General features: G+C 52.3%; 7 protein-coding genes across 7 annotated transcripts; 4 read left to right on the plus strand and 3 right to left on the minus strand.

Annotated features, from left to right (window-relative positions):
- Positions 1 to 672: 672 nt before the first annotated feature.
- BP01DRAFT_395737 (uncharacterized protein) lies at positions 673 to 5,162 on the minus strand. The gene is made up of 4 exons (XM_025578414.1): positions 4,678 to 5,162; positions 2,879 to 4,496; positions 2,667 to 2,780; positions 673 to 2,613 (listed from the first exon to the last, which is right to left on the minus strand). The coding sequence occupies exons 1-4, from the start codon at positions 4,966 to 4,968 to the stop codon at positions 848 to 850; spliced, it is 3,789 nt and encodes a 1,262-aa protein (XP_025426591.1). The 5' UTR covers positions 4,969 to 5,162; the 3' UTR covers positions 673 to 847.
- Positions 5,163 to 7,420: 2,258 nt separating this feature from the next.
- On the plus strand, positions 7,421 to 10,578 carry BP01DRAFT_329571 (hydrolase, alpha/beta fold family protein). Its single transcript, XM_025572991.1, has 2 exons — positions 7,421 to 9,250; positions 9,315 to 10,578. Exons 1-2 carry the CDS (start codon positions 7,450 to 7,452, stop codon positions 10,238 to 10,240), a joined length of 2,727 nt encoding a protein of 908 aa, XP_025426592.1. The 5' UTR covers positions 7,421 to 7,449; the 3' UTR covers positions 10,241 to 10,578.
- Positions 10,579 to 10,784: 206 nt separating this feature from the next.
- On the plus strand, positions 10,785 to 12,390 carry BP01DRAFT_395739 (glutaredoxin). The gene is made up of 3 exons (XM_025578415.1): positions 10,785 to 11,254; positions 11,331 to 11,736; positions 11,808 to 12,390. Exons 1-3 carry the CDS (start codon positions 11,180 to 11,182, stop codon positions 12,107 to 12,109), a joined length of 783 nt encoding a protein of 260 aa, XP_025426593.1. The 5' UTR covers positions 10,785 to 11,179; the 3' UTR covers positions 12,110 to 12,390.
- A 339-nt stretch (positions 12,391 to 12,729) lies between these two features.
- On the plus strand, positions 12,730 to 14,251 carry BP01DRAFT_361111 (60S ribosomal protein uL6). Its single transcript, XM_025576068.1, has 5 exons — positions 12,730 to 12,812; positions 13,185 to 13,232; positions 13,395 to 13,650; positions 13,810 to 13,987; positions 14,062 to 14,251. The coding sequence occupies exons 1-5, from the start codon at positions 12,767 to 12,769 to the stop codon at positions 14,110 to 14,112; spliced, it is 579 nt and encodes a 192-aa protein (XP_025426594.1). The 5' UTR covers positions 12,730 to 12,766; the 3' UTR covers positions 14,113 to 14,251.
- Positions 14,252 to 15,086: 835 nt separating this feature from the next.
- BP01DRAFT_361114 (triacylglycerol lipase family protein) lies at positions 15,087 to 17,506 on the plus strand. The gene is made up of 4 exons (XM_025576069.1): positions 15,087 to 15,203; positions 15,355 to 15,485; positions 15,541 to 16,357; positions 16,438 to 17,506. The coding sequence occupies exons 1-4, from the start codon at positions 15,123 to 15,125 to the stop codon at positions 17,392 to 17,394; spliced, it is 1,986 nt and encodes a 661-aa protein (XP_025426595.1). The 5' UTR covers positions 15,087 to 15,122; the 3' UTR covers positions 17,395 to 17,506.
- A 276-nt stretch (positions 17,507 to 17,782) lies between these two features.
- On the minus strand, positions 17,783 to 20,115 carry BP01DRAFT_207464 (putative amino acid permease). Its single transcript, XM_025571064.1, has 2 exons — positions 18,190 to 20,115; positions 17,783 to 18,055 (listed from the first exon to the last, which is right to left on the minus strand). Exons 1-2 carry the CDS (start codon positions 19,847 to 19,849, stop codon positions 18,003 to 18,005), a joined length of 1,713 nt encoding a protein of 570 aa, XP_025426596.1. The 5' UTR covers positions 19,850 to 20,115; the 3' UTR covers positions 17,783 to 18,002.
- A 300-nt stretch (positions 20,116 to 20,415) lies between these two features.
- BP01DRAFT_387197 (uncharacterized protein) lies at positions 20,416 to 22,694 on the minus strand (the record flags this gene model as incomplete). Its single annotated transcript, XM_025577723.1, has 3 exons — positions 20,416 to 20,540; positions 20,597 to 22,624; positions 22,682 to 22,694. 3 exons carry the CDS (start codon positions 22,692 to 22,694, stop codon positions 20,416 to 20,418), a joined length of 2,166 nt encoding a protein of 721 aa, XP_025426597.1.
- Positions 22,695 to 23,571: the final 877 nt, after the last annotated feature.

Consider the following 23,571-nt stretch of genomic DNA (forward strand, 5'->3'; position numbering starts at 1 on the left):
CCCGGAGTTTGTTGCCTCGATTTGTGGGTTGGGTGATAGGATCGTCAGGGCCCGAATCTACCGCAGCAAGACGGAAGGAGGATTAGCCAAGTTGCCGGTGGTGAGTTGGTGGTAAGAATTGAACTGAGAAAGGAGAACGCACAATCATCTTCCTTGCGCAAGGCCCTTTTCATGCCAAGGATGGTATCGAGAATTAAAGCCTGCTGGGTCGTCATGGCTGCGGTGGGGAGCGATCACACGGCAGTCGCAATACCAAGCAGCCACACAAGCAGGAAGAGGGGGACGGAAAAGAAATAGTTTTTCAAATGACGATGCTGTTGATCGAGGGGATTTCTGGAGCAGGCAAGCAGTCCGTTGGCGGATGCCCCGTTTGAGTTCCAATATTGAGGAATGAGCGAGAGATGTGTGGGGAGGGAGGGAGGGAGGAGTGAGCGAAGTGGAAGGAGAGGGTCGAAGGTGAATCTGCGCAGAGAGCGAGAGGTAGACGGGACTCACTGGGCACTCACTGGCAGAGAGACTCGCTCTCCGCTTGGGGAAGCTGCGGGCGCTCCGATCGCCGGCACTAGTCTATTACAGGCAATGCGTGATAAGGGTAGGTCACGTGATTATTCATCGTCCTTACAATGTCATCATCATCATCTTCTTCTTCTTCTTCTTCATTGACTTCGTCTATCAATCTCTTCATTCACAATGTCTGTCTGCAAATATCCCCACTCAGTGTCATTCCAAAGAGAAGGACATGCTGGAGTGCTACATCAGCACCCTCCATTAGGCGAACCTAAGTATTTTATCTAGCTATCACTAATTACGAATCCACCTAGATCAGTTGTACAGCTACTACTAGATTCTAGTCGTCAGCATCTACCCAAACCAGAATCCCTTTCTTGTCACTCCGCATATCTTCGGTGGGAAGAACTCGGAGAGTCTTGTTGAAGTATGTATCAACCACAACAAGCTGTGGCTGAATCCACAACCCGCGTTTAGATGCCAGTAAGTTGTATCGAACCGTCTGTCGGCTAAGAGGCACCAACTGGACGACTATTGTCTTCGGTCCACTAAAGGCAAAATGTTCGCTGGCCTCCATCGTCAGGTTGAAAGTGAGAAAATGCATCGAGGGATTCTCCAAGGTGTATTCCAGGTGAATCAGACCCGACAGAGCGTTCGAGGGTTTCGCGGAGGCCAGCACACGAGGCTCGCCGGTCGGGATCATGAACCGAGGGACAGCAAGGGTCGATATGGTGGCAGCTTGGTCGGTGCCATCTTCTTCAGTCGCACTACGCCGCCAATGTATCTCAAGCGCCAGATTTAAGGCGGTAGGTCGTCGGTCGCCGAGGATCTCCTTCTGGAAATCTAGAACGAAATTGGACTCTCGAAGTTCTTCGGGTTGGAGCTGTACAACGTCGGGGCTAACAATCTCCTCTGAGCCAATGTGGCAGGTTGACGCGCCACCAAGTCCGAGCAGTACCACAGACATCTTCTCAATAATGAGCGGCTCCAAGGCAAAAGAGACAACCTTTGCATTCAGGCACCATCGCTGCTGAAGACCTCCAGGGGTCGATACTTCTCCATTGGGTAGCAGATCGTCATCAATGGTGAAGAAGTCCGGCCAGGGCTCAGGATGTAGGCGTGGAAGAAATTCATAGTTGGCTTCAAATGGTCGAATTATGGACAGAGTGACCTGTGTCGTGGCGATGATGGGTGTCTGAATGTCAGACACGAGGTTGTAAACCGTGGAGATCTCGAGGTCATAATTAGCGGCGTCGTTCGTATCGGCTAGGACAATCGCCAACTCTCGATGACTTGAGCTATCCATCAGCCCTATTGGTCGTTTGATAAAGTGCGATACCCCTTCGATCGGTGTACTCTGGCCAGAGCTTAGCGTTTCAGAGGACGCTGTCTCGTCTAGCCATTGGATTTTGGCTTTCGAGTCTGGGTGAGCAAAGAGTCTCGTTTCCGCCGAGACTTCCGCAGCCTCATCTTCTTCGTTGTGAATGTCAATCTTGAGAATTATTTGCTCGTTTGTATAATATGTGCCTCGCATGTTTAGCATAGAAATCCTTATCTTCGGTGGCTTAGGAAGTATCTTGCAACGACCGGGATCTCGTCCTTTGCCGACACGACGCCGGGTTGGACCTTTTGAAGCCGTCCGCCACCAAAATGCTTCGGCGAGATTCAAATCAGTGATGGCTATCGCAAGGTCAAACTTTTCTTCTTGAACGAGCAGTGTAATTGAGGCCACGCGCGATTCTCCTGATTCTCTGGGGATACTTGTCAATTCGTACACCCTCGTCTGACCCGGAGCAATCGTGAGGTCTGCAATGCCAACTAGCGCTGTTAAGCCACTGGTAGGTGACTGAATGGTGGATTGGTCTGCCGAGACACTTGGATCTTGCAGCGAAGGTGACGATAATGTGCACAGCGTCTCTCTATCAACTTCCTGTTTGTTGTCTGACTGGAGCTTGATGGGACGCAGACAACCTTCGAAAGCTATCTTTATTTTAGAAAGCCTAATCGGCGCGGATGATGCGTGAGCGCATGAAGTGACTATAAGCTGCCCCTTCAACGGCTCGCCAACGTTGCCTTCCGACTTTTCAAAAACGAACGTTGCCGTTACTAGTCAATAGGGCTTAGCATGTTGGTCCTTCGAAAATGGAAATTCATCTTACCGCATGAGACAACATCTTCCGCAAGCAGGACAACTGATGGCTTTGGTTTCACCAGGGAAAGGTCCTCAAGGCTTCGATGTATATCGTAATGCCAATCAGGCCGGGGCGTGAAAGCTGGTATATAACAAAACATCAACAAATAAGGAGGAGTTCAGAATTTCAGACCAGCAAGCTGACGATAAGCAGATGGGTGTGCTCGGCGGGTGTCTTACATTTATGGAGCAGCTCCCAGTCGACTCGCAAGATTGACTCGGCGTCATTGACATGCGAGGCACTCTCCCTCAATGCCCAACCGGCCTTCTCCATGAGCTGCCACCAACACGTGCGCCGCCAAGTCAAGGTCGACCACAGCGATTTGAGTTTTGCATGGGCTTCCGCCCACGACCCCACGCGCATATACTCTTCTGCTATTTCCAGACTTATACTTTCCGTCTTTCGTATTTGATCGCGCTTTGCAAACTCCTCGAGCGCTGCTTTCAGCGCATCCAGTCGAAATGCAGAGTGATCGAACCCGCTTGTTCCTGACCGCGGTGCTTCAACATGCGGGTCGGGTACCAGATATGTATCATACATGTAAGACTTATTCGCTATCTGGGAGGCAGGGGACTGGCCGGGTGGCATCCGATCTTCTTCTGGAATTTGCTCGGCCAAGATACGCCGGTAGTTGGCGTGTTTTGCTGCTCGATACCACCAGTAGCCCTCGTGATGGAGCTGTTCCCATGGTACTTCAGCATCCAATGCGGTATTTGTATTGGTCAGTGGCACGAATATCGAATATTGCTGCTGGAATTGATCCTGCGGGATCCCCACTGAGGTAAATTGGGGAATGCTGGCCTGGCGTATCAGCTGCGCCATGACCATGGACCATCGAGCTTCCCACGCCTCCCATCCATAGTTTTTAGTGCCCTTACCCCGACGATTGAGAATGTCATGTGAGCGTGTTCTGTGGTTGGTCCATGCGCGCACCGCAAGTGCGGTTTGTCCCGTCCATAGAAGGCAGCGTATGATACGTATGGCCAAAGCATCTCCAAGTAAGCGTGCATCGTTGAATCGAGGATTCCAACCAGCGATAGACTCAAAAACTTCTTGTCCGAAAAGAGTTTCGTACGCGCTCTCATAGTTCCGCAGCGCTGCATCGATCTCGCGGCGAAATTCCGCGAAGATGCCTAGCTTGAATTCATATCTCACATTCCAGCCTTGACTTGACAGGGTCTGGGAGGTGCCGCTTGTGGGTGGTGCCGTCGGTGCAGGGATCGTCCCTCGATTGCGTTTTCTCCTGGCATGCTTGGACAGATCTCGATAGTATTCTATCACGGATGGCTGGAGGTGAGACAGTAAAGATGTCGCAAACTCTTTGAGCTCCATCGGCGTGGCATCCGAGGGTAGCAGGAAAAGTGATTTTTGGTCCAAATTGGTAGCTCTCCGAATGCCCGCTACCCGGTCCTCGGCGTCCCCCTGATGAATGTCCTCGCTATCTTCGGATAAAAGAACGACTAGGAACCGGGTCTTGTAGCCAGAAGACTGCCATTCCTTCTTTAAACCATTGATCTCGATTTTGAGTTGGTTGTCACGGAGCGAGCTCATATTAAGGTCTCCGCAGAACGGAAAGAAGTTGATGACTGCCGCGGGGACAAGCCCTTGGTGTTTCGTCACCCACAGGGAAGTAAGGAGACCATCTGGAAATGTGGGCGACGATGGTGTCAGAGGTGAGATTGGCGAGTGAAGTATGAACGAAGTTCCGCGTGGTACATCATTATCTCGGCCGGCTCCAGGACTCGTCGGAGGAGACACAGGTGGGGGATCAGCTTTGCGCAGCGGTAATCTATAAGACTAAATCATCATTGGTCAAGTCAGTTCACGCACACAGCCATGGGCAGAGTTTATTGTGTCACAGAGATATAGTCGCGTGGTAGTGGCATGTTTTCCACACAGTCTGTTTGACGGTGTTGACAGATGAGGTGAAGCGGGGAGGGAGGGGCACGGCTTGGATTGCCGCACTGCGATGGCTCACCCGTCCAACACTCTTGATCTTGTATTGGGCTTTCGCTGGGTCTGCATGTCCCTCTTCTCTAGAGCTCCCTGCTAGGTGAGATGCATCTTCGTCTAGCAATACCCGTCGTAGTTCCTCTGCAACCGAGCCACTCAATGGCGGGAAATCCGAGTATATCTTCGAGCCTTTCTCCTGCAGAAGAGGATAGTTGGTCCAGGCATCGTCTAGCTCCTCCTCGGGTCCTGACTCGAGGCCAGAGAGCAGTATAAAAGGAAGGTTGTGGGTGACGTAGTCTTCGGGGTAGGCGTCCATTGCGGACAGGTGCTTTTTCGCGGTACCTTCGGTCACCGCATTTCCGATTGGGATGGAAGTTCGAAGTCACACGGAGGGTGACCAGTCCAGAGAAGAAGAAGAACAGACAGAAAGCGAGAAGGTGAGTACGATAGATAGAAAAAGCGAACTTGATCAGATTGTTGTGGGCTTCCACCCGGATGAGCTGCTGGCACGTCAACGTCAGAGAGGAAATGGATTTCACCGAAACATGCCAAGCTTGCCTTTGGTCCTCCTCCCGCCGCCGCCTGATAAGACTATCGCGAGACATCACTGCACAAACACTACACTTGCCTATAGCGTTGCAGTATGACCTTTCAGCTATGCCAGGCCAGGTCATCGGAGAGATGACGCTCGAGAGTTATCTCAAGTTTACTCGAGTACCTTTTATTCCCAAGGTGCGTTGACCAAACTACTAGGACACATACCATAGCCTCAATCCGCACTCATAAGCTGGTGGGTGCCAATTATATAGTTATACCCATCAGACTTATCAACATACTCAGGCCATTCACGGAGTATAATTTACGGCGCTAGTACTTCATGCGAAACAAATTGCCCTTCCACGGTAACTTACCGATTCACGATTTGAAGAAGCCACCTGTGATACTTATCGCCAGTATAAAAGTCCCTGTCTCTGGAGTATACCTACGAGCATGATCACCATCAAAGAATAATGCCGATCCTACATCCACCTGATATGCATAAAGTCTACAGCTTCCCCGCGTCCCCCTGCAATGCTCCTACCTTAGTAGCAAACGGTTCTCGCTGGATTATCGAGTGCGTCCCGAAGAAGGGCATGGAGGATCGATCGTCGGCTCAAAAAAGTGGTGGCCAAAGTTATCCTTGCCTCGGGACAAACACGGGCGTAGCTTAAATCGCAGATACCGAGAGTGCGGATCGAGAACAGCCGACCCTCATTTCATGCTCAACGCTGCGATGATTCGGTCGGTGGGGACCTCAAAACACAACCACCATCCATGCCTCCGCTTTGGGAGATTCTTACCGAAGAAGTCGGACACTGTTGACTTTCAATCTACGCTGGACGTGGAGTGAGTGCTATATACTTTGATGGTCCCAGGATTGAGAGGATCTCGTTGCAGGGATTGCGATGCCTCATCAGCACTGATTGAGGAAAGAGTAATCTCTTCCTGAGTGCGAAGAGACTGTAATCCATAGGGACTGTCCCCCCTGATGGTCGAGGTTTGATACGACTGAAAAACTCGGATCTGCGAACCGTGCGGAGGAAGGCAAAGGAAGAGAATCCAGTCGGATCGAAGGAGTGGATTCTCCCTTCCATCCAATCCATCCATTGTCTGCGGGAGACCCGCCTTTATTTTGATTGCCTTTGCTTGGGTCTTTTTGCTCGTCTTTCTCTTCCCTTGGCTTGTCCTAGCCTAGTACGTCGTTATAAAACTACCTACCTACCTACCTACTACATTAGTTACCATTGCGAACGAGAGGATATAACCCTGAGGCATTCAGTCACTTATTCGCACACATCGGATAAGAAAGGTGGGATGTTAGCCTGATATACTTCAGTGCGAAGAAAAGTGATCGGTGGAAACCACAGCTGTAGAGTTATTAACAGTCTCCACCGGAATCGTTCCATTATTCCATTATTCCATCATACTCTCTCTACTCTCTCTCTCTCTCTCTCCTCCCTCTTTCTTGTCTCAAACCATCGACCCTCTCTTCCTAAGACCATCAATCAAATCCAAATTTGCCCCTGCTTTCTCGATTGGATCATTTCTATTCACTTGGTGACTGATCCTGAAGCGATCGATACTGCGCATCCCTTCTTTGCTCTTCTTTCCTGATTATTGTCTCTCTATTTCCACAGCGGGCAGACCTTCACTTGTTTATCTTCCCAGTTTCGGGATTAGTACCTTTTTTTCCAATCCTTGGGCCTACCACTCAATCATCCAACCTTTTCCCCTTTTTCTATTTCCGTTTTGTTTTTTCTTGTCTATTTTGCTTTTACACTATCTGATCTTAAATAATTTTTTGTCTGCACTGGCAATCTCCAACCCCCTTCGGTCTCTTTTCCTGTCGTCCTTGTCTGCATGTGTCGCAAAGAGGTACTGGCCGTCTAGATCGACCATACATTGATAGCCCTTGAGACAAAATAAACGTTCGGCAAGGGGTTGATCGGGGCTTGCATACCGCAAGGGCAGCGATAGGACCGCCCTGGTTCCTCCACTGCCCTCCCCTCCTCACTGCTTCTCTCTTCCCTCCCCCTCCAGGTCTCCTGCATGGTGACTGGCACATGCGTCAAGCGCCCGCGGTCTATTGATTTTTACCCGTTGCGCTACCAAAGCTTTGCAGACGTTATTCTGCCCTCTTACTGGATCATGCACGCGCGTACTACCATCGACCGCATATATCGTCGGTGAATGCCAGTCTCTTACTTGTTGTGTGCTGGGGCCGAAACTTGCTGTTGGTCAGCCTGATTCCCTGTCAATGTCCGCCATGGATCGCGCGGAACATTCCTCGACTTCCCAAGTTGATGCCCCTTTCCAATCCTCGGCTTCGCTGGATAACCGTCGCAAATCGATTCCATCGCGCGCTCTTGCTGCGAGCCCTTCGCCGGCTTTTGACCCTGCATCTCCCGAAGTAATATCCTCTTTACTTTCGTCGCTGTCGACCATCTCAATACCCCTCCAGACGCACTTCGACAGCGTTCCGCGCATTGACACCAAGACCGATCCCGGCTCGCCCGCCTACTTGGCCCCCGAACAACATCGCATTCCGGACCAACGCCCGCTCAGCGCGCATGAACTGGGGTTAAGTCTCGGGGCGTTTCAGCCGCCCGTGGAGACGTCACAGGGTCCCTTCTTGCATCCAGATGATGCAGCAGTTGCTCCCATCATCCGTATGGCCCGCGCGCCGCCCCCTCCCAAATCGAAAGCTGCCCTAGATACGCCCTTGTCTCCAGGGAGACCGACATCAAGGGGCTCCTTCACTTCGTCCAAGGCAGCCTACGAAGACTCCGCCTTTGGCATGATCACTGCCGAACCAGGCCCACGACTTTCCACTGCGAACAGTGCCGCCTCGACTGGTTCTAAGAAAAGCCTCAAACACCAACTCAGCATTCTGAAACGAACTTCACGAGAATTTTCTAGCGAGAAAGAGCGGCAGGTTGATCGATTACGCAAGACATACAGCTTTAACGACGGCCTTCGACATAACATCCCGCGCAATAGGGCCAGTGCACGCTCTTTGTATTCTATGGTCGACGTGGTTGAAGAAGGACGCACCTCACCGAATCGGTCCGCCACTGAGACAGCTACACATTCGTCACTGGGCGAGCCTTCGAGTAAGGAACGCCATTCATTACAGGGTGCGCAGGAAAGCACACCTATTACTCCTGGTGGAATCGGGAGCGGGCGTATCATACCTGCTCGTGAATCGTCCTTGCGACACACTCTTTCTTTGAGTCCAAAGCACCGCAGATCATCGACCCGGCATAGCCGATTTTCTTCGACCAGCAGTACAGATATGAAAGTGGACAGTGCAGTTTCAGGGGTAGGATGTGATTCCGACCAGGTGACGAAGAGAATCCAAGAATTGAAGGACCAGCAACAGAAGATCAAGACCGAACTAGAATTAGACGGTGCCTCTTTGACATCCCTCAAAGAGCCTATCGCCGTACCCGCGCAGCAATCTGCCTCTACGGGGTTTGATGGAACTGCAGATTCCCAGCAAATGGGGCAAAAATCTCGCTTCAGCTTCGATGAAAGTGCTCCGGCTCCAGCAGTTTCAACAGGCAAAAGCCGCTCTACTACCCGTATTAGCCCCCCGTTCCCCTCTAGATCATCTACTGCATCTATTCACTCCTTCGACAAGTTCGACTCATCTGAAAAGTCCCCATACAAATATACCCCGGAGCCGCCATCTCCCTTTCGACATCAGCGTTCTCCATCGAGCGCAAGTTCCCCCACGGGTTATTTCGCTGTGGAAGAGCGCCCATCCAGTGCTGATTCCATCGACCTTGCAGTTCAGGACTATGTTACGGCCGCTAAGCTAACTCAAAGGGTCACTCACCCCACGTCAGGTCGCACTATAGCATTTTCAGAGGTTGGGGACCCAAATGGTCATGTGGTTCTCTGTTGCCTTGGCATGGGTTTGACAAGATACTTGATGGCCTTTTATGATGAATTGGCGAGGTCTCTCAAGCTCCGCTTGGTCACCTTGGACCGACCGGGGGTCGGGGAAAGCGCGCCTTACATGAACGAGCCGGCGACCCCTCTCAGTTGGCCCGGTGAGTTACCACACCAGTATTTTTTTTTACCTTTTCTATGACATGGTGGCTAATTGTTCTCTAGATGATGTTGCTATAGTATGTAATCATCTCAGAGTGACAAAGTTTTCAATCATGGCACACTCCGCCGGTGCTATTTACGCACTAGCTACTGCCCTGAGAATTCCACAACATGTTAGGGGGAGAATTCATTTGCTGGCTCCCTGGATCCCACCATCGCAACTGTCCAGTTTCGGCTCACTGAAAGCTCCGGTCCCGACCCATGCCGTTCCTTACACCCAGCGAATTCTCCGGGCTCTTCCAACGTCGATCCTCAAAGTCGCCAATTCCAGCTTCATGAGCGCAGCAAGTGCAAGTCTCACGTCCAGTCTGCCCAAGTCTCCCCGGCGAGCCAAGCGCAAGGCGATGCAGAGAGACATTTTAAGCTCTGCTGTCATCGAGCTCAGCAAGCCTCAGCAGCTTCCAGGCAAGATTCATCAGCAAGGTGGACTCAAGAGCTTCGAAGATAAGAAGCCAACGCCTATAGTCGTTGGAGCGGGCCATCCCATTGATGAACATCTATCGAACCAGGCCGCGCTGGCTGCCTCTCAGGATCGTGAGCGGCAGGTGGACTACGACAATCGGCTGACCCACAGGATCTGGGAATTAGCGACGACTAATGCAAACCCGGCAGTAGATTTACTGGTGTGTCTGGAGCGTCGGCAACCGATTGGGTTCCGCTACGTGGATATTACTCGGAATGTGGTGATTCATCATGGTAGCAGAGACACTCGCGTTCCCGTTGACAATGTCAAGTGGCTGGGAAAGACGATGCGACGCTGCGAGGTTCGTGTGCTCGAAGGTGAAGGGCACGGGTTGATGGCCTCAGCTACGGTCATGGGCAACGTGTTGATGGAAATAGCTAAGGAGTGGGAAGACTGGATGATTGTGGTCCAAGGAAAGCGAAAAGGGACCATCGGGCCGCGCTCCGGCATCGCAGTTCAAGCATGAAGGCTTCAAATATGACATGCGCGAAGGCTCAAGGGCAAGTGAAGAAAAGTCAGATGCAGTGGTTGGGAGACACTCCCTCTTGCTGGTGACTTCCCAGGGACGGGCTTTCTCACAAAACCCTCCAGTTGCTCAGTTCGACCGCTGCAGGCTCTGCGGTATCACGAAAAAGCATCGTCATGTTGGTTGATCTGCACTTTGAGTGATTTCAATCAGCAGGTATATGCTCTCATGTACCCCGTATATGATCATCTCCGACGTTATCTCATGTTTGGTTCGTTTGTTTACTTTTGTTCGCCATGATACCACCCAGCTACATACCCAGCATATAGCATAGCATGAGAATCTTTCATAATATAATTCTTAATATACTTATCTAGAAAGAATACCTACAAAGTACCAGTACATTGTAGTTTGCCGTGTTTCTACCCAGTAGTAGGGCACGGTGTAACCGCCCGACCCCGTGACATGCTTCCTTCTGTGGAGGTCATCAGCATGGGTTTGTCATCGACCCTCCTCCCCCCGCTCCTTATGGAACCCCCCCTTAGTTTGAGCAGCTGAGGAGAAACTCCTTAACCTTTTATCCGGTCGCATGTATTTTTAGACCTTGCAATCGATAATATCCTCGAGTAGTGGGTGTGCTCCGGAGTCTTTCACCATTGACTTTGCCACGTCTTTCAGTCCGGATCTTTCCCAGAAATTCTGATCCCTTGTCCTCGCCCAATGTCCAGCCAGCGTTGGTCTTGGAGCTGCATCTATGACTTATCGGCTCGACACAATTGACTGTTGAACCATCCCAGCACTGATGCGTACAGTTGCTCGATAAGTCCGCAACAAGCATCCTCCTGTGCTACCACACCAATTTTCACGCGTGTTGTCCTGAACGGAGCGTAGGTAGTCAACTTCTACGATCGATTCTACCATCTTGCATTCGATTCCAAGATGTTTTCTCAACGGCGCATGAGACTCCTGGTCATTGCCGTGCTGGTCATCCTCGGCGTGACCTGGTACTACTCGGTATATACCTCTCCATCGTCGCGACTTCTTCTCCATGGCGACTCAAACTGACGCGATACCCTCGATTGTCGTTTAGAGCGAGTCGCGAAGCGTTCAGAACCAGCAATTCTACCGCTCCACGGTGGCTGCTATGGATGCTCGAAAGCAGGCTCAGGAAGGCCAGGCCGCAGCAGCAGCCAACATCCCCGCGCCGAACCGCAACCCCATCAAGGAAGACACGAAGCATCCCATGACCGATGATAAGATTGCGCCGGCAATCCCCAAGGCCAACCCGGCGGCTGAGGTAGAGGAGATCCCGATCGCAGGGCGGACCAAGATGACCGTAGCGAAGAAACCGGAGGAGCTGGAGGAGGAGAAGCAGCCACAGCCACAGCAACAACAACAGGAGTCGCAGCCGCAACAGGCACAGGCCGAGGACGCTGAGACGGAAGCGCATGCGCATGCAGTGGCCGAGTTGAATGAGATCCTGAAACGGGCGCCGAGTAGGTGGTCTCCATTCGCCCCTTTAATGCTCAGGGGATGGTTTACTAATGTCCTCCGTCTTCCTTGCCAGTTATCATCTTCTCTAAATCCTACTGCCCGTACAGCGCCAGAGCCAAGGCTATTCTCAAGGAGAAGTACACCATCGTTCCTGCGCCGTACGTCGTGGAGTTGGATCAACATCCGCATGGCCGACACTTGCAGGCTGTGTTGGCGGAGACTACGGGTCGCCGCACTGTCCCTAATGTGCTGGTCAATGGCAAGAGTATCGGAGGTGGTGACGACGTGACGGCTCTCGATGGGAGCGGCGAATTGACATCGACCTTGAAGGACTTGGGTGGCAAGTGGGTCCAGGAAGTCCACCGTAAGGAGTGAAAGTACTCCGTACTGCGCTAGAATATTGCGGACCTGGGAAGCCGTTTTTGTCGCTTCGACCAAAGCACATGACTGACCCATTTGCGATGCGCATGCACCGCATGGATGGGGTTTGAATGTTCTACAATCCGCACCGGACTACTGCTACCGGGCAAGTCCGTTCTATTTCGACAAATACGAGGTTTTAGTCCAAGAAAGATAAGGACTTTATGCATCTTCTCTACGTATATAGTTGGATAGATTCGATAATTTAGCATGAAATAATCATAATTCCATGAGCGAGTCTGAGATGTGCTTCCAGGAGAGGCGGACAATCGCGCTTCATGCGAACAACAAAGGGGAATCGTTCTCTCACAATGGCGGGCAAACCAGAAATGAGAGCCTCGTCTCCACCGAAACCATTCACATGATGATAAAAGCCCACCGATAAGAATTGTTGATATTCTGCCGGGCGGGAATGGCACTAATCCCAAAGTGGGCAACCCTAGGCGGGAAGACCTAAACTAGATTGGGCCGTAAGCGACGCACAACCCGTGATTTTCGCTCCACCACTCTCGACTCTGGTTTGCCTTGAGGAATTTCGATCCTTTCGACGACCGACCGCACGACGATATCGACAATTCCCCCCTCGGACACACCACAGCCCACGCAGTCAAGATGCGGTACATTCACTCCGAGGAAACGCTGCCCGTCCCCGAGAATGGTGAGCCAATTCGAAATCATTTTTCCTGAGCTTCTTTGGGAGCTCTATACTTGCTGGTTTCGCAAAAGTCAAGTCGCTGGTTTATCGCAAGAGATGGAAGAGAGGAAGGGCACCCCGGAGGGACAGGCGTGGCAGAGGATGCATTAAAGGATACGACTCGTGGAGAGAATGGAACATGATGCGCTCGATTGTTACGACTCCGTCAACGCAGGAAGAGAGGGAGAATGGAGTTGGGGGGGGGGGAACTGGGAAATGCATATCACGATGCCTGTCTCTCCGCGGAGGGCAAAAGGGACCAGCGGCGATACCAAGACTGGCTGGCTGGTATACTTTCGAAAGAGACCTGGGCTGATACATATTTTCGTCGTATAGTGAAGGTTCACATTCGCTCTCGCGTTGTGACCGTCGAGGGACCCCGAGGTATGCAATTACCACTTCTCCAACAACATCCACCACAGCCCACAGAACGGACTTGAACCAGACGGACCTTTTGGATCGGTGCTGGCTTCGACGTTCCGGGCCTCTCGTCCATGTGCGACTGCAGCAACCGCTAACATGGAGTTTTTTTTCGCTTCCGCTCAGGCAAGCTCGTTAAGGACCTTTCTCACATCGCCGTCACCTTCGGCCGCCCCGAGAAGAATGTCATCAGCATCCAGCTGCACCACGGTGCTCGCAAGGGTGTTGCTACCCTCCGCACCGTCCGCACCCTCATCAACAACCTGATCATCGGTGTCACCAAGGGCTTCAAGTACAAGATGCGTTACGTCTACGCTCACTTTCCCATCAACGTCAACCTTGAGAAGAACGCCGAGACTGGCCAGGTCGAAGTTGAGATCCGGTATGGCAACACTCTTTCTCTCCGACATTGCATTGTGGTCCTGGGCTGGTTGGATTGGAGCCAGTGAATCCCGGCTCCGAGCAGCATGGAGATCCGAATGCGTCGCTTGTTTTATCCGTTTTGGAAAAGGACTATCGACTGACGGTTGTTATTTTCTAGTAACTTCTTGGGTGAGAAGTACGTCCGCCGCGTGACTGCCCAGCCCGGTGTTGAGATCGTCACCTCCGCCAACGTCAAGGATGAGCTCGTGCTCTCCGGTAACTCCCTTGAGGGTGTCTCCCAGAGTGCTGCCGACATCCAGCAGATCTGCAGAGTCCGCAACAAGGATATCCGTAAGGTGAGTTTCGAACTAGCGCATTTCCACAGCCCCACTGCGTTACGCCACCCTTACTGACACCTTGTGCCTTCTAGTTCCTTGACGGTCTGTACGTGTCGGAGCGGGGTAACGTTGTCGAGGAGTAAGCGGTTGGAAATGTCCGCCATGGTGGGTAGTGAAGGAATGTTCGAAGAGAATACATTTTCGCCTACTTGCATAGGGAAGCAACGCGAAATTTAAAACCCAAAATCATGGAATTTCAAAATGCCCTTTTAACGTGTCCACGGGGGTTTGTCTGGTATTTCCTTGTCCGCTGGCGAAGCGTGGCGTGTAGAGAGAGACTCGAAAATAATTGGTTCGTCTTTATTCTTTTCTCCAGCCCGTCTGGGTGCATTTGGTCTTTTGAGAGAGGGTATAATAAATATATCTCGATGGTTGGTCAGTCTCGCCTTGGCTCTTATTGTAGCTCCCAGTATATGAATGGGCATGCACTATAGCATGCAATGCTTCGAGGAGTTAACTCACTTTGCCCCATAGCATGCAGGTGAAAACTGGGTCTGGCCATATGGAGGTTCTGTTACCCCATGTCTGGACGTATCTCCACTTTGTGGACTTTGTGGTCTTGGGCTCACTTTGTAGGACTGTGGACCGGTATACATCATTTGGGGGGTACGAATCCTATACTTTAGAGATTAATAATGCTGGAAATGGGATACTGGGCTCCTCTATCTTCACATATCCGATCTCTGCAGCAATGCTAAGACAAATAAGTCGAATATCATTGGTATCCTATGTTGAGCGTGGTGGTGACGATGATGATGCGGGATGTATATAAGTAAGTGTGTATGTCATCCCCTCCCGTCGAGATGAACCACCAACGCTCTTTCGATGTCTTTTTCACTCTCCTATCCTTGATGCAATACATTTTCCGCGCCTACATCCGGCCTCATCGTCTGTCTGCTTCTGCTTCGGAGCGAGTCGAATTTCCTGCTGTCATCCTTGTTCGATCCCAAATACCTTCAACCTCCTGACCAGGTTGGGGATCAAAGCATGTGAAAGAAACTCGACATGTGCCGTCATTCCCCCCCCCTCCTCCTCCTCTTGACCTGCGATTGATCATTGATAAACACCCCCTCCCCTCCCCCTTCAATTCATCATGGCATCGTTGACGGTAATCTATGATCTGTTCACTGCCGTCTTTAGTATGATTCTCGACGTCGCGCAATTTTGGAAACAGGTAAGCCATTCCCATTCCATCTTATAGTCTCTCGAGTCTACACCCAGGTCCCATCGAATACCGCGGGGTGGGTCTCCGACCTCGTCAACGAGTTTGTGAGTTGGAATGCTATAGACTGCGGGTGCTCACCAACCGTCATCTTGTCATCTAGAGATTATGGTCCTGGTGGAATACACAGTCCCCCCTGGACCGACTGCGATATGCCCTCGAAAACGCAACCACCTACGAGGAATGGGAAGAAGCCGCCTTCGACCTTGATGAGCTCCTTAGCAAGGACCTATGGTACGAGTTGCGCTAATTTCAGAGTGGATAACTCGTTATTGATTATGCATGATAGGCGCCAGAACCCCACCAGCCGTCACTACGATTACCGCCTGATACTGGGGAGATTGGAAGCTCTCATGCGTGCCCGCGAAGAGGAGGATATCCTGACATTAGTTAATCTACTCCGATCCGGACTGCTTCGGAATCTGGGCAACATTACGTCGCCAAAGCTGTTCACACAAGCTTACGCGGGGACCAAGCTCCTGATCGACGACTACATCACCCAGGTGGCGCTCTCCATCCAACAGGTGACGGCGCTGCCCACGGCACCGGTCCACATCAGCGGGTTTGGGTCGCAGGCGAAGCTCGAGCTGCTCCACGACACCCGGCAGGCCTTTGGACGGACGACTCTTCTGCTGCAGGGCGGGTCGATCTTCGGGCTCTGTCACCTCGGGGTCGTCAAAGCTCTGCATCTGAGAGGCCTTCTGCCCCGAATCATCATCGGCACCGCGACGGGCGCGCTGATTGCTGCGCTGGTCGGTGTTCATACGGAGGACGAGCTGTTGACGTTCTTGGACAGCGACGGCATTGATCTGAGCGCCTTTGATCGGCGTCGGAAGCCCACGGACTCTGGAGAGGGGAGTCCATGGCTGCCCTTCGACATTGGCGATAACTGGGCGGGGACCTTGTTACGGCGCATCAAGCGATACATTCAAAAGGGCTACTTCCTCGATGCGGAGGTCCTAGAGGAGTGCGTGCGGGCCAATCTGGGGGATTTGACGTTCGAAGAAGCATATGCTCGATCGAAACGCATCCTCAACATCACCGTCGCGACCTCCAACACCAATGCCACGCCAAACCTGCTGAACTATCTGACTGCACCCAACGTGGTACGTGCCCGCCCTATCCCATCTTAACCCACACCCTGCTTCCCTCCATGAGAATCCAGCTAACCAAAGACCCAAACCAGCTCATCTGGTCCGCCGCCGTCGCCTCCAACGCCTCCAACACTTCGCTCTACCGCCCCGTAACCATCTACTGCAAAGACGAGACCGGCTCAATCGTCCCGTGGCCGCACTCACAGGACGCAACCTTCGCCTCCTGGCGCCACGTGCAATACAGCGAGGGCGAGTCCCCACTCTCGCGCGTCGCCGAGCTCTTCAACGTCAACCACTTCATCGTCTCGCAGGCGCGGCCCTACCTCATCCCCTTCCTCCGCTCCGACGGCGGCGGCAGCGGCGGTAGCAGTAGCAGCATCAACAACAACAATAACATCCTCATCCGCCGCCCTGCGAGCAGCCAACCCAACCCGGCCGTCCGCTATTTCACGCGCCTCGTCATGGGCGAGATCCGCCACCGCTTCCGCCAGCTCGACTACCTGGGCCTCCTGCCCACCGCCCTGGCCCGCATCGTGCTCGAAGAGTCCATCCCGGGCCCCAGCATCACCCTCGTCCCCGACCTCACCCTCCGGGATTTCACCAAGATCTTCGAGAACCCCAGCAAGGAGAGCCTCGCGCATTGGTCGCGCAAGGGCGAGCGCGGCGTCTGGCCCGCGGTTAGTGCGCTGAAGGTGCGGTGCGTGATTGAGATTGAGCTGGATAAAGGGTACCAGGTTGTCAGGCGGCGACGGCCGGCAGACATGCTGGGCGGAAGTGGGAGCTTAGTATATAGTGGGGGCGGAGTCGCGGGCAGTAACGGAGGTTCGGTCGGTTCGGTATTCGGGGGTGGTGGTGGTGGTGGTGTTAGCGGGACTGGCGGTGGGAATAACAATATCAACCCGCGTAGGGCGGTGGTTCCGAATGAAGGGCTGCCCCGACGACGACGCAGCGGTAACAGCAATAATAGTGTTGATCCCGGGCATGAGAACTCGTTGACGACGAGTCTGATGGCGGGGGAGTTGGATTGTCAGGAGGATTCGACCTATTAGATGGAGTGATGCCCGCTTGCTCTCGTTCAATTAGTTCAATTCATGTCCTTTTTTTTTCTTTTCATACAGTGTGGCAGGTATCTTCTTTGGTGACTGAATGCGAGAGACGGTTGCTGTTGGCTTGGCCCTGCCGAGAGTGACTTGGAAGTATTTATATAACTACTTGTCTTGGTGCTAAGTTGAGACGGTGTACTGGAACTATCTTGCTCTGGCCCGGGCATGCAAAGGACCATCACACCCCGATTCTACATCTTAAGACTGTCCAATCTAGTATCCCCCCCCCCCCAAAAAAAAAAAAAAAAAAAAAAAAAAAAAAAAAAAAAAAAAAAAAAAAAAAAAAACCCCCCCCCCCCAGCTTACGATACATACAAACAAACATGCATGGTCCATTGGTTTGACTTCCATATTTAAACCCAACTATGCCGACTGCAGCATTTCAAACCTCAGAAAGTAAGCGGGTCCCCCAAACTCCGTTTTTCGTTCAACCCGACAATTTGCTATCGGTCTATTACCTCTCTCCCCAGTCAATCCGTTGCCAGGTGTATCCAACCCCTGGCTAGGCCGAGCCACCCTCTCTGTTGTTGTCTTCCTCCAAGACCAAGATCTAGTCAAACCCTCCTCAACTCGAAATCACCCCCTTCCAACGGAGGACCTTTATACACTATTATCCCCCAAAGCCATCAAGTCAGCAAGTGTAAACATAAGGAACTCCATTTGACAGCCAACCAACGCAACCCCCCCGGACGGAAGAAAATGTGATGATTTCCAATATAAGACAAGGGGGAAAGAACAAACCTTTCCTTCCATGAATCCCAAACCACACCGCCGCCAGTCCCCACAGCCCCACGAGTACGACAGCCGCATAGTTCATTGAGGCGGGCGAGACCGGCAGCGCCGTGGGGAGACTGAACAGCACCAGTCCGAGCCCAATCCACGCCAGAGAGACCACGTTGATGAGCGGGCCCCAAACCGGTCCGCAGGTCCACGGGGCGCGGGACACTTCGCGGCGGCGGTGCAGCAGACTTAACGCGATGGGGATGGCATAAGCGACGGAGAGGGCGTTGGTGCTGACGGAGACGAAGGCGGTGAAGGTGCTGGTGCTGCCGAGGTTGATCAACCCTAACAGCATTTGCAGGATGGTGCTGCCGAGGAGGGCGTTGAAGGGCACGGTGTCGGGTGTGGTGGTGCTTTCGTCGTGCTGGGCTGAGGTAGTTGTTGAGGATGAGGAGAAGAAGGAGGAGAAGACGGCGTACGGGTTCTGGACCTGAGACCAGAAGCCGGAGAATGGGAGGGCGTTGTCGCGTGCAAAGGCGTAGGTGGCTCGCGAGGCGGCGACGGTCGAGCTGATTGAACCGAAGAGGATGAGGACTAGTAACAGAATGATGAGAGCCATGCCACCCTCGGGCGTGCCCATCACGCGGTGGAAGATGTACGGTAGGGCTTGGCCGGCGGGAGCCGTGAGGATCTCTTCCATAGGGGGCAAGGTGAAGCAGATGGGTAGGATGAAAAGGAGGCCCGCGGGCCCGAGGACGGGGATGGTGAGACTGATGACTTGTGGAACCGCGCGCGCTGGAGACACGCATTCCTCGGTCATGGAGGTGATCATTCCGATCCCACAGAAGGTGTACGCCGCCGGGAGGAGGCCGATGAAAAAGGTAAAGCCACCCCAGCCGGAGAATTGCGTGTCGTAGTGGCCTAGGGCATAGGCGGCCGTATGGCGGCCGGTGGAAGCAGTGGTTGACAAGGCGATGAGCACAACAACGATGGTGACGGCTGTGAATACGGTACATAGGAGGTCAACGTGAGGCAGGAAGCGATTGCCAAAGGTGCAGATCAGAAAAGTGCCGATGCAGACGGCGTAAAAGATCAGCAAAAGTTCCCAGCTGTTCGGTTCCCACCCAGGCTGAAACATGGAGATCGAGGCCGAGAGCATGGAAGCAAAGCCAAAATTCATGGAGAGGATGGCTGTCCAGTTACCGATGAACCACACCCAGCCCGTGAGGAAAGATAAGAGGGCCTTGTGATCCTGTGCTAGCTGGTGCGACCAGTAGTAGGGTCCGGCCGAGGTAGGATATCGCGAGACGAGCTCCCCCAAACTCATCGCTACACACTGGTATAGAACGCAGACGACAATCCAGCCAACAAAAATCGACATTGGGCCGCCGCCGTAGATAGCCCCCATGAGCGGACCTCCCTCGCCATACGGAACGGCGGTCATAGCAAGTGTTTGAAAGAGCAGTGTGGTCAAGGAACGGTTGCGACGGAGCTCCTGCTTGTAGCCTAAGATGTCAAGCCGGTCATCGTCAGAATCCCTATCTGCGACCTGCTCGTGCGTAGTTTTGTCTTCTGAGGCATCTTGAATTGTCTTCTTCTGGGGTTCTCTCATTGCTAATGTGCCTGCGATGAGCCGCTCTTCTTGGATGCGAAGAATATTCAGCTCTCTGGCTCGGTTCATTTTAGGAACTCCATGACCTTTTCGGTTGCCACCCCCCTCCCTTCCCCTTGAGCTGAATAAAGTCGCCGTACTGGGCTAACCCTTGCAGGGCTGAATAGGAGGTAACAATCTTGATGTGACACCGCAGATAAAATGGCCCATTACATTCGCTGTGCAGTGCCACTCGTGATGCTTTTGCACTCAAACAGCCCGCCCTTGCATGAGTTGCATGCCTGGGAGCATGATAAGTATTCGTATCTTGCAGCTTGACCGCATCGGCATTAAGATTGGTTGAACCGTCGGAGATCCGCTGCGGACTAAGAAATAGCGAATGGTATCGAGAAGCTATGAAAGATGCAAGACTGTTATTGGAAGTAGTCGAAAAATTTGGTATTCGAAGATAAGAAGAAAGCAAAGAACATTAGAGTCAAAGAATATATCGGGGAATCAAGAAGAATGCCAACAGAAGCAGAATGAAACTATCATACATCGATACTCAGCTACAAAGCTAAGTGGAAGCCGAGTTAGAGAAGGACCAGCATCCTAACGAGGCTTATGCATGCTTGAAGCAAATCCCAAGGTAGTGTTTAATTGGCTGTCTGAGGCCGCGCAGATTGCCGCGAAGGAGGACGAAGGGATTGAGGTCGCAGAGAACGGGCGCGTGAAGTCGGGCGAGAAATGTCCTTCGAAGGGTCATAAGCCAACGCGGGAACTGTTGACATGTCAGCGACGGGTAGAGATTGGTTATCGATAATTTGACAAACTCACTGCTGAAGCCATAACCATCGGTGGCACCCTCTGTATTCTGTGGGTTAATCTCCACTCGAATCGCAATGTCCAACCCGCCGGGCATGCTTCCGCTGTTGGTATATCCATCGGCCGCCGGGTGACCGGAACCGGCGTCAGCTTCACCCTGGTGAAGTGGCGAGTGACCGTCTTTCGCCAAAGGAAATGAAGTCGTCTGCGCATTCGCAGCCGTTGCATCTCCATCAGTGTAAAGAGGTTCTATCTCAGTGATGCAGGCAAAGTTTCGTGAAGGCATCGTAACCTTATTCCATGAGGCACTCTTCTCCTGCCCACCCGGCTGTCGATCAAACATGCTCATCAGAGTCTCGTCTGTGTATGGGTCCAGATGATGAAGTTTATTTCTGCGCGCCAAGAGATTGGCTACAGCCTTGGGGGGTGGCTTGTTAGTGATTGCACTGCTAATGACATTGACCATATAGCGCGGATCCAGTTCGCTATGGAGGTTAAGAGCTGGATTGGAGTAAAACCGGCCAATTGCTGCCAGATGCACATCTCCGCTCAGGATCGTCACACGAATAGAGTGAGTCCTAGCAAAGTCTTGGAGTCGTTGAACGAATACTCTTCGCTCCTTCTTGTGTTGACGTGCCGTGTAGTGGTCATCCAGGTCGTCCAGAAGGTCAACCTGACCGTCAAACTGATTGAAGAGCCCGCCCGCAAAGCCAAACCTCTTGTTTAACAAGCGTATGGGCGCAATTAGAGGGGAACTTAGAATGTTTTCCAACCATGCAAGTCGAGGATACGCGATCGGGACCCCCAGTAGCACCACTAAGTGTTTAATGTCTCCTTCCGCTGCTAACACTTCGCTTTCCAAGCGGGTGAAAATGAGATCGTATGTGTCTGGGTAGTTCACTTGGTGTCGCGTGCGCTCCGTCCGCGCATCAACACCGATGAAAGCGAGCCGCTTGCCGAGCCGCATGTAGAGGCTTCGACTCTTCTCCTCGACATAAGGCCCGGGTCGGTTCCCGATGATCCAGCTGTCGTCTTCCGACTGGCCCTCCAGAATATGAGTGTTCTGCAGCTGCCGAGGATCAGCACCCGCGGTTCCGTTAACTGCATGCATTGTTTGCGGAGCGTCCGTCGTGTACGTTGATTTGGGAGGCGCGATGTGGTGTTGGAACAAGCAGTAATATTTGAAAGCCACGCCGCCAATTCCACGAAACACAGAACATCGCATGAAATGATCTGTGTAGGAACCAAAGCCGTCTATGATGTCATGGTCATCCCAGATATTGATCTGAGGTATCCGGCCATTTGCGGTCTTAAACGGCTTGATGGAATACCACCTAACGTAGTTCGCATAGTAATATTCATCGCACTGGGCGCGCAGGTCATTGTCAAAGGAATGTGCCCGCCTCTTGTGGGGATTTCCAATGGCCGTCCATGCCTTTAAGGGTCCATCGACGCGGATTCCGTCACAGTAAAGCTGGTCACCGCCACCAATCATGGCATGAAACGGCTTCTGGCCGTGGATGCGCATAACATCGTTCCATAAGTTGGGTCCGACCCAGGCATTCATATCAGTGCCCACGGAAAAACCATTGCATGAATGAAACATCAGGCGCATCGACTGGTGAACGGATGGAACCACAAAGTCCCATGGGGGAGGAAGCTCATCCCCGTTCGCATATCGAAAGCCCGGAATAGTGTACTCCCAGCGAGCTTCGTACTGCTCCAACGCTACAGCGATTGAGAATCTCCAGAATGCTTTGTCGGGATCTTCGTACAGACGAAGTCCGTCAGCAACAAGCCTCTCGGAGTTCGGCTGAGTGCCACTGGCGAGGCCACTGCTATCGACCGGACCCGCCTGTCGCATAACCAGCTGGGGCTGGCTCAGGCCGGGCTTGGTCACAATTAGAATGCTTCCGCGCCATACGGAGGAAGAAGGAGTGACATCCATATTCTTGAAATTGATGAGAGGGCCGCAGACAACGTCTACGGACATGTCAGACGCTGAAGCATGGCCATTGACAGCCGGAGCTGTTCCATTGGCTATTATTCTTGTATTAGTGTTGGAGCGCGTGTTATAACTTGAATCTGGTAAGTTACCTTGGAAGGCCATCGTGAAATGACGGGCCGGATCGGGTGTTCTCAGAGACACAGGCTGGAGGTCAAGAGATCGGTGAACACTTCAATAGGCAAGGAAACAGTCCCAGATAATAAGCACTATAGATTAGGGAAAAGATGAGCTAGATCAGTGTATGATATGTGATTACAGTGAAAGGAAGGATGCGGCAAGTCGTGCACGTCGCGTAATTATCGGATAGCCAAAATAATTCAAGTAAGGAAGGAGAAAAGAACGTGACAGAGGTTGACGCGAAGAGAGGGATTAGGGGATTATGATCAAATGCCACCCGACCAGGGAGACCAGGATGTCTGTAAATCGGATCCCCTGGAAGGAGTCAAGGGGTTGTTAATTGTGGACGGGGGACGGTGGGACGGAAGGAAGATTTGGAACCGAAGTTAGACCAGTAGATCCGTGTCCCGGAAAGCCAAACTGATGATCACTTTGGAGTAGAAGTAGAATGGAAAGGAGCGGCGACAGGTGGTTAGCATAAGACACCAGTCAATTTGTCTGTCAATCAAGCCTCACACCGTACACATCGGGATCTGAGAGTAACTGAGCAGCACAACAGAATCTCAATAGGGCTGCAGGGCTGAGAAAGTTAAGAAAGGAGAAAAAGGGAAAACAGAGAGAGAACGAGAGGCCACCGAGTCACAGACGGGCAATCCGATTCAACTCATTTCTTTGCTATTATGGAGAGCCAAGAGTCCAAGAGTTGCACGGGTCATTATCATTTTTCATGTCTCTGGTCATTGGCCTGTTGGCTCCTCTGCTGGCTAGTCGAATCTTGGCAGCATATCAGCATCACCAGCAGCAAGCAGCATGGGCGTCAAGGGAATCCACAGCATCCATGGTTCCAAGCGAGGGTCAGCCC

Source organism: Aspergillus saccharolyticus (genome assembly GCF_003184585.1).
Source record: "Aspergillus saccharolyticus JOP 1030-1 unplaced genomic scaffold BP01scaffold_64, whole genome shotgun sequence".
Lineage (NCBI taxonomy): Eukaryota > Fungi > Ascomycota > Eurotiomycetes > Eurotiales > Aspergillaceae > Aspergillus > Aspergillus saccharolyticus.

Bases quoted from the DNA above. Each gene is read 5' to 3' on its own strand.
- BP01DRAFT_361111 (XM_025576068.1), top strand. From the start codon at position 12,767: ATGCGGTACATTCACTCCGAGGAAACGCTGCCCGTCCCCGAGAATG. The intron at 13,233-13,394 runs GTATGCAATTAC...GCTTCCGCTCAG, and splicing joins GACCGTCGAGGGACCCCGAG to GCAAGCTCGTTAAGGACCTT. The intron at 13,988-14,061 runs GTGAGTTTCGAA...TGTGCCTTCTAG, and splicing joins GCAACAAGGATATCCGTAAG to TTCCTTGACGGTCTGTACGT.
- BP01DRAFT_207464 (XM_025571064.1), bottom strand. From the start codon at position 19,849: ATGAACCGAGCCAGAGAGCTGAATATTCTTCGCATCCAAGAAGAGCGG. The intron at 18,056-18,189 runs GTTTGTTCTTTC...GGGGGATAATAG, and splicing joins TGGGATTCATGGAAGGAAAG to TGTATAAAGGTCCTCCGTTG.
- BP01DRAFT_395739 (XM_025578415.1), top strand. From the start codon at position 11,180: ATGTTTTCTCAACGGCGCATGAGACTCCTGGTCATTGCCGTGCTGGTC. The intron at 11,255-11,330 runs GTATATACCTCT...ATTGTCGTTTAG, and splicing joins GCGTGACCTGGTACTACTCG to AGCGAGTCGCGAAGCGTTCA. The intron at 11,737-11,807 runs GTAGGTGGTCTC...CTTCCTTGCCAG, and splicing joins GATCCTGAAACGGGCGCCGA to TTATCATCTTCTCTAAATCC.
- BP01DRAFT_395737 (XM_025578414.1), bottom strand. From the start codon at position 4,968: ATGGACGCCTACCCCGAAGACTACGTCACCCACAACCTTCCTTTTATA. The intron at 4,497-4,677 runs GTGAGCCATCGC...ATGATGATTTAG, and splicing joins AGATCAAGAGTGTTGGACGG to TCTTATAGATTACCGCTGCG. The intron at 2,781-2,878 runs GTAAGACACCCG...GTTATATACCAG, and splicing joins CTGGGAGCTGCTCCATAAAT to CTTTCACGCCCCGGCCTGAT.
- BP01DRAFT_361114 (XM_025576069.1), top strand. From the start codon at position 15,123: ATGGCATCGTTGACGGTAATCTATGATCTGTTCACTGCCGTCTTTAGT. The intron at 15,204-15,354 runs GTAAGCCATTCC...CTTGTCATCTAG, and splicing joins TCGCGCAATTTTGGAAACAG to AGATTATGGTCCTGGTGGAA. The intron at 15,486-15,540 runs GTACGAGTTGCG...TATGCATGATAG, and splicing joins CTCCTTAGCAAGGACCTATG to GCGCCAGAACCCCACCAGCC.
- BP01DRAFT_329571 (XM_025572991.1), top strand. From the start codon at position 7,450: ATGTCCGCCATGGATCGCGCGGAACATTCCTCGACTTCCCAAGTTGAT. The intron at 9,251-9,314 runs GTGAGTTACCAC...ATTGTTCTCTAG, and splicing joins GACCCCTCTCAGTTGGCCCG to ATGATGTTGCTATAGTATGT.